This window comes from Cryptomeria japonica, chromosome 7 (assembly GCF_030272615.1).
Source record: "Cryptomeria japonica chromosome 7, Sugi_1.0, whole genome shotgun sequence".
Classification (NCBI taxonomy): Eukaryota; Viridiplantae; Streptophyta; class Pinopsida; order Cupressales; family Cupressaceae; genus Cryptomeria; species Cryptomeria japonica.
Genome location: NC_081411.1, coordinates 555,222,039 through 555,230,205, shown reverse-complemented (window position 1 = coordinate 555,230,205; position 8,167 = coordinate 555,222,039). Strand labels below are relative to the sequence as shown.

Here is an 8,167-nt window from a genome sequence, read left to right as displayed (position 1 = left end):
AATCAACCACTCTACCGAAACCAATCGGAAACTAGTAAACAACCAAAACAATTGGTGTTGCCATCAATGACAAAACATCTATGCAACACATAATCAATTCCAAATTGCCAACAAAAAATCCCTAAGCTTGTGGGGCAATTTCTAGCCCCACCCCAATTGCACTTGGTGAAATATGCATCCCTAAAATATAGGGGCTGCTATTTTTCAAGAAAAAAATTGAAATTATCCTGTAGCATAATTTTTTTTTATTCATGGGACCTCCTGCTCCATGAAAATATATCCCGAAACCCCCCTCATGAAACCTTACCCTTAGCTTACTTAATATCTCATTACTATCCTACAAAAGAATAACCACACCATTATTGTGTTGTCTAAATTCCTAAAATTGTGTTTAATTCGTAGCCCTCTTTTGAGTGTTTGCCCCCATACTATAATTGGTCCAATATAAAACGTATAGGATATCCATGTATCATGATAAAATCTTGAATACTCTCGTGAAGTTTTCCTGCTAATTGCTCAAGAAAAAGTTTGAACCATAAATGTCAAGTATACCACGAACACATTGAACTTTGCCAAGTTGGATTGTGTAGAAACATCATCAGTGATCCCCTCGACGGTTGATTGGCCACGTAAACTACATCTTCGTGGTTGTAGGCGCTTCGACGACAAAAAGATTTTCGAGTTGTGGGTATTCCAGAGACACGTGTTTGGTCATCATGAGTCCAGGTGACTTTATCAGTTCTCCTCTTTCACCCATACAATGCCGTTGGTTATATGCATTCTCAGAGCCTAATTTGTTTTTATATTCATTCTGACAGAGTTTACCTGTAAACTTTTGTTTAGCACAGAGATTTCAGACCGGGGAAAGAGTCTGCTTAATCAGGTAAGCACTGCTACATTTTTATGAGCTCCTCCTGCTTGTATGGCTGCTTAGATTCTAGTTGTATGAATTGTCACAGACTATAATGCTTCCATTTGAGATTACTTCTTAGCCTGGAAGAAATATTCTTCTGCCTTTTTAACTGTCTGAGCTTGGAATTAGAAGAATTTGAATGCATTGTTTGTGGATTTGACAGTGTTCATTTTTTTCTCTCCATGATCCATCATTTTTGTCTTCGGTCGTTTTCTACTTTATGAAATTTGATCCCAAAGATCAAGAGAAAAAGATCTGCACAATCATATCCAGAGACAATGCATACTAATATCATGGACTGTAGGAATTATATGTCTACAAAGAATAATAATGTTTTCATGTTACTTAATCAATCTTTAACACCATTTGAAGAAAGAGGTGTGTGTGACTTGGAGTCAATCTTCATGATCCATATTTCTAGAGTAGCTATGAAAGATGGATTATGAAGGTTAGTTCTATATGGGCATGCAGCTGATTCACTAAAAATGATATTACATAATGAATGTTGTTGCATTCGAAAGTGGGTGATGTAATCGTACATTGGTGGCTGTAAATGACGTTGTATGTTAGTAGCGAGGTTTTTGTTTGTTTGAAAGAGTTTATGGAACAAGACAATCAGCCCATCCATGGCTTTGAGGTCTGTGACATCGTTGAAGAAAAAAGAGGGCACTGGATGACTTTCTCCAACTAGTTATGACCATCATACTTCTGTCTCTGTCTTGCTCAGAGTTCTCCTTCTGGAAATAGGACATATAAAACTTGATTTTGATTTTGAGCTGATGAGGATCAAGGATCAAATGTTGATCTATACTCGTTAGGATGCGCAGGTCCAAAGGTCGGCTGCTCATAAATTCTACAGCAGTTGCTGGATAACTTGATCATTCATCCTACTAGTTATGGCTGATAAAGTCCATAGTACAGTTTGATTTTGATTTTGAGCTGATGAGGATCGGGGATCAAATGTTAATTCAGACTCTTTATGACTCCCAATTTCAAAGCCCCGCTGCTGAAAGATTCCCCAGCAGGGAATACACACCCATATCCAGAGGCAGGCAACCCAAATGACCTGGGGAATATACCCAGTTGTAGGAAAGATCACCCTTGAAGTGTCACCTTCGCATAGCTAGTGACACAGTTTGATCTACCCAATTTAATGTGAGCTCAAAGATTCACCGTTAGGATTGGATCTGAACCAGTAATGTGCTGCAGTTTGCTTGGCAGAATATTGTACTTCCTTACAAGATTCGGAGACATTAAATGCCCTATTATCCTTGCAACAAATCTGTTATTCCATTACTATAAGAATTAGCATAATTTACTACACTTTTCAAGTAAAACAGCTATTTGCTGAAGGCAGAGATATATCAAACTTGATTGTAGCCTATGACAAATTTAGACTTTTCACATAGAACCGCTTCTCATTGTTTTTACAAACTTAGACTTTTCACATAGACCTGCTTCTCATTGTTTTTTCTCTCTGTAGTTGAAAATTTAATAAACCAAAAAAGAAATCAAAACTATAAAGAGGGAAATCGGAATTGGTAGTCTAAACTCTGAAGGCCTGGCATAGAACCCTGTTGCCTAGCTAGAGAAGGGATCGAGTAGTACAGAATTACAATACATAGGAACACAAAAACAAGCTCCGCAGAATCGCAGATAGAAGACATGCAGAAAAGGATTTATTTTTACTTAATACTAATTAAGCCTGAGATTAACATTGGAACTGACATAATTGTTCTCTTTATGAGATAGACCCTCTATAAGTTCCTTCCAAAGCAACACAAACCTACATAAAACCCTGTCTTATAAAGCTTTTATTAGTATGTGGGTGCTACTGGAAGCCTTTTTCCTTGGCCCCTACTGATGGGAACACCACCTACCTAGTGCCACTTACCACCTCCAGTGGGCTAGCAAAGCTAATTCCGGCAACATGTTACATGCTCATACAAGTCACACCTTTAATTGTAAGTTTGGTTAAGAATCTGTAATGTTGAGCTGTAAACTCTTAGGAACTAAGGGATCTGGAAAAGCAGAGTGCATCCCTTATGTATATAGCAAAAAGTAATTTGATTGGTTGGGAAAATTTTTATCATTATTTTATCTTACAAATGAATTTTCAAAGCCCAGAAATTCAATCCCTGGAGAAAGGTGCTCTTCCTAACTGTTTCTTTCCTCCATATTTGTTTAAATTTTTATCTGCCTGTCTTTTTCCTGCTGTTTATTTGGAATCGATCATCAACCTGGCAAATATTACAAAATTTCTCCTATTTGGGAAATTTACGATTTCTGTTTCTATAAATCAAGTGAATGGATGTAAAACAAATTTAAGGTTCTCTTATTTCAATCCATCATGCTTGTATGACTTAATAGTTTGATGTTTGACGATAAATATAAGCATGCAGACAGGATATGCCTGTATATCAAATTTTGCCTTGGCAGTATGTGAAATCCTAGAGACTTAAAACATGTGAAAATAGTAGTAGAATCCAGGGCACTAGAGCTGTAGAAGATTTATTATATTAGTCACCGGGAATCAGTTTAGCTATTCATTTACTGTTATTATGAATAGCATGCCTGTGGAGTGAAATTTGAACCTATGTCTACCTAGTAGACCATATTCTGTTAAAACCTGTCAATTCAATCTTTGGGTAGGTGTATGAACGGGTGCTATATGATTTAAAGGCTTAGAATGGTATCCAAATTAATTAACCTATGCTTGAAATTAAATTTATCACAATGAAGCATGATTACCAGAAGCGATCATGCAGATCTACTAAAAGTTTATAGGAAATATTCACTCATCCCACAAATTTATCCGAGGAGCTCCACCAAATTTGATGATCATATTTGTAAATTTTGCAGGAATTTGGCATATATTGTGAAGTTACTGGAAGAAAAAAGTAGAATCTGAAGTCTACTTTCAGAGAAGACCATAAGGGCATGGGTGGAGTGACTATATCCACTGCAGGGAACCAAGCTCAATTTGGCATTACAGCTGTCAAAACTGGCATTCTTTCTGATCGTCTTGCTTCATCGGGCAGAAGCTTCTCCTTGCACCATACTCTGTACAGAAATCTTTGCAACCAGAAAACAGGTTTGATTGCTAAGGCAGAGCATCGAGGTCAAAAATTCCAAAGCTCCCCAATATTTACTGTATCGAATTGTATATGTACCATAGAAAATCAGGAAAGATTATCATCAAAAACACAGGATGGAAAAAAGAAGACCAGGACATCATCCCGAGTAAAAAATGCTACCTTAAACAAGGGTTCCACTTGCACAATTCCAAGTGCAGACATTGATTATGGGAAAGCTGCAGTGACACTTGAACATATTTATAATGACAGTCCCTCCGTATCAGATTCCAACTTTGAGACTTCAGACAAGATAGGAAAAACTAAATCTAAAAGGAGGAAGACTAAAAGCTTGAATTCAAGTGCAGCTAATTATAAGGAAAGTCGGGCCTTTCTTTCAGATTCCAACATTGAGACTGTGGACAAGATTGGAAAATCTAAAGCTAAGAGGAGTAAGACTAAAAGCTTGGATTTAAGTGCAGATAATAATAATGAAAGTCAAGCCTCTGTATCAGGCTTGAATTTTGAAACATCAGACAGGATTAGAAAAGCTGGAACCAAGAGGAAAAGGACTAAGGGTCTAATTTTAAATGCAGGTAATTATGAAACATCACCCATATCCTCTGTTACAGATGCAATTTCCAATTCTATCAAACCAAATAAAGTTGGAATGGTTCCTGCTACTAAGCCAAAATTTAAAAGCACATTCAACAATGAAACTGCTTGCTCAGCCAGAAGCACTAAAGAAAGAAAGAAACGGTTAAGCTTGGGTTTGAGAATTGCTTCAACAAAAGCAAAGTTGGATAGGATGCTAGGAAAAGATCAAACTGCTAGTCAGAGAAATAAAAAAGTAAATATTACAAATGGAGATCCCGATTTCTGGTGTGAAGAAGTTGATGCCCTGATTAAGTCATACAGCATCTCCCCAATGCATTTGAACTGGAATCGTCTGCAAGTTCGGGAACTCCTTTCTCCTTCAGAGCACATTTGGCTTGCAAAACTCATGAAGCCCATGAAGGTTAATACCATGTTTCTTCAGTATTTAATTTTAGGCATGCTGATGATTGAACTAGCTTTCAGCATTTACCATTTTTCTGTGATGCTCTTTTTGGTCTTCCTCTTTATCCTTTTAGAATTGCTCTATGCTTTATATTATTGCTAGCTTCGACTCTTCTTTTTGCATTGCTTTGATAATGTACTTGGGAATGTGTTCATATACATCTATTGCAGTCATTGGCTATTTCTGGTCAGTAGTAGACATCAAAATTTTAAATGATTTAAATTAAGACTAAATTATATTAGTCCATTTGCTTTCTCTTGATAAATGTGTTCTTGTGGCCAGTAATACCAGTTTTTGTTCACCCCTCCTAGCTAGTTAGAACCTCTTGTTTACGCAATGTCAGACATAAGCTTGTAGACGCTTGTTTCTTTTGGATGATTGAGCTATGTTTTGACTCCCTCTTTGTATTGTTAGGGGCTGAAGCTTTGGTTTCATTTCCTATTTTGGTCGTTTGTGGAAATTAATATTTCTTCCTTTCTGAAGCTAATTTAATTTTGTATAATAAGCACTTTGTTCTGTTTTGCAGTTTTATATCCAAACAAAAGGAAGCCTTAAAAAAGTTTTTAGAAGAGAGCCAAGAGAACAGGAAATAGCCGCAGCATTGAAGATACCTCTTCGCACATTTAAGAGACATATAGAAGCAGGACGAGCTGCAAGAAACAAGCTGATTCAGGCAAGATATTTGGGTATTAAATTGGAAATGAAAATGGGATTTACTTGCAAAAAGTGTGCTCTACCATTGCCATATAGAGTTCTTTTATGCATTAACCTATGTGAAAATAATCAGGTTCTAGCACATTTTTGTCGTAGTTTAATTCCGAGTAATCGTGAAGGGTTTAATTCCATGGTTTAGATACACATTTCCATGTTAACTGCAATGTTTGTGTTTTTAATTTTCATTGTTTCTCTTGCAGCATAACTTGAGGTTGGTGCTCTTTGAGATTTACAAGTACAACATTAATGGGTCTCGTTTAGGCTTTGAGGATGCCTGCCTAGAAGGGACGAAGGGTTTGATGATTGGAGTGGACAGATTTGAACCTGAGAAAGGTTTTAGATTGTCCACTTATGCAATGTATTGGATTCGGCATGCCATTCTGCGGGCCATGACACTTTCTAACATTGTTCACATACCTTTTGTAATTTCAGGGGTATGTTTATTTTTCACACTAAATTCAATACTCACTCATCAATCGTATTTAACACTTCGTAGTTTGGGGGCCTTCTTGACATGATGATATTGATGCAACAGCTCAAACTTGAAAGACAAAGAACAATTCTAGATTTATTGCTGAAACTTGGGCGGGCTCCTACTGCTGAAGAAATAAGGGCACAAATGGGCTTGGACAGAGAAAGATATAATGATGTTGTCCGGGCATGCAAGAAATCTCTGTCTTATGATGATTGTGATCGAGATAACAGTGTACCATATCAACACAATGAGTCGTATTCAACAATAAAACCACAGGCACTTCTCAGACTTGGCTTGGATGATGTTGTAAGCATGTCTTCTCTCATGTACTCTTTTGTGCTGATTTTTGAAAGGATTCTTGATTTCATTGATAAAAAATTAGACCCAAGTTCATATGTTATGCGTTAGGAATGCTATAGTGCTGTATTCTTTTATTGCTATCTTCAGAGAAATTTTTTCCATAAGTTACATCCGAGCTCCATTTTTACATAGCCATTTCTATAAACCTTGCAACATTAGGTGTAGTTGCTCGTTAAGTATGCTTTCAAAAAGGTGGATAAGTTCGATTCATTTGAGGTGTAGGAAGTAAAGATGTATAGTGTAAATGCATTTGTGTATACATTCATCTTATATTGGTGTCTTTAGCAGATCTTTCGCAGTGTATAAGATGTGCACATTGACTTTTTGAGTACGGTCATTTTTCCCTAATGCAGCTTGATTCCTTGAAGCCCAAGGAGAGCCTAGTTATCAGACAAAGGTTTGGACTAGATGGAAGAGGAAAGAGATCTCTCGGGGAGATTGCAAGAAATCTCAACATTTCAAGAGAAATGGTCCGCAAGCATGAAGTGAAAGCAATGTTGAAACTCAAGCATCCATCACGAGTTGAATACATTCGTGGATACTTGTAGATGAACTGGTATACATATCATGGAGCATGTTGTCAGCCTTGTGAATTGAATATGTCTAACAATAAATTTCCAAATATATGTATATATATACCTTACAAAATTGAGCACTCTTTAAAGACTCCAAGGGCATGTAGAATTAGATATTATACTACAATATGCTGATATATGGCAATGCTATACGACTTTAACTTGTACAGGTCCATCCTTATTAATCAGAGGGATCAATTCATCTTAATGGATTGTAGTAAAGATGGGCTAACTCCCATTCTACTCCTGTACTCTAGCCAATTGGTACCTAAAAATATATGTAAGAACCTTCAGCAGATGGAAACGAAAAAAAAACCCTTCTTTTAAGGATGAACAATTTCTTCATTTGCTAAGAGAATGATCGTTGAAAGGGGCATCCATTTTTTCAGAGTAATATGACTGCAAGAGCTCTAAATGATGTTTATACAGACAATGATTTGAAATGGTTCCTTCTTACCAATGGATGACATTGGGACTAAGTTTGGGTGCAAAAGGCTTGAGAAAATTAAGGTTACATACAGTGTACAGAGTACAACTAACATCTGGAATGATATATATAAGTTCCATCTTGATATGTAATAGTGCATTATGTTTCTTCCTTTTTAAAGAAGATTTAGTCTAACCATAGTGTTCGAACAAAACTAGGGGAGAGGGACCAGTAGTCATTAAGGCTAACTTCGTCAACATGTAGTCGTCACATGGAATATCGTAAGACCTCCATTTTTTTTTAGAGATGTAATATGGACACTTAACTATCTACAACTAAGGTTTGAAGGCGTGACTCATCATGCAAGTCGTCAAAATAACACGTCTAGTGTGAAGTGTCAAAAAAATGACTTTTTAAAGATTCGACCAAAACTTAAATCAAAAAATCCCTAGTTGTTGAATAAAAAAATATCATTTGTAATTAATATAATATCGTAATTTTTATGTAGGATATAACTTATATGAAATTTAATGGACCAAATACCTATTAGTAATCATAAATGTGTGTTA

At 36.4% G+C, this 8,167-nt stretch overlaps 1 protein-coding gene across 1 annotated transcript; it reads left to right on the top strand.

The window, feature by feature from the left end:
- The first annotated feature begins 733 nt into the window (after positions 1-733).
- LOC131031117 (RNA polymerase sigma factor sigE, chloroplastic/mitochondrial) lies at positions 734-7,498 on the top strand. The gene is made up of 6 exons (XM_057962152.2): positions 734-883; positions 3,776-5,005; positions 5,574-5,720; positions 5,962-6,195; positions 6,297-6,542; positions 6,950-7,498. Exons 2-6 carry the CDS (start codon positions 3,854-3,856, stop codon positions 7,142-7,144), a joined length of 1,974 nt encoding a protein of 657 aa, XP_057818135.2. The 5' UTR covers positions 734-883; positions 3,776-3,853; the 3' UTR covers positions 7,145-7,498.
- Positions 7,499-8,167: the final 669 nt, after the last annotated feature.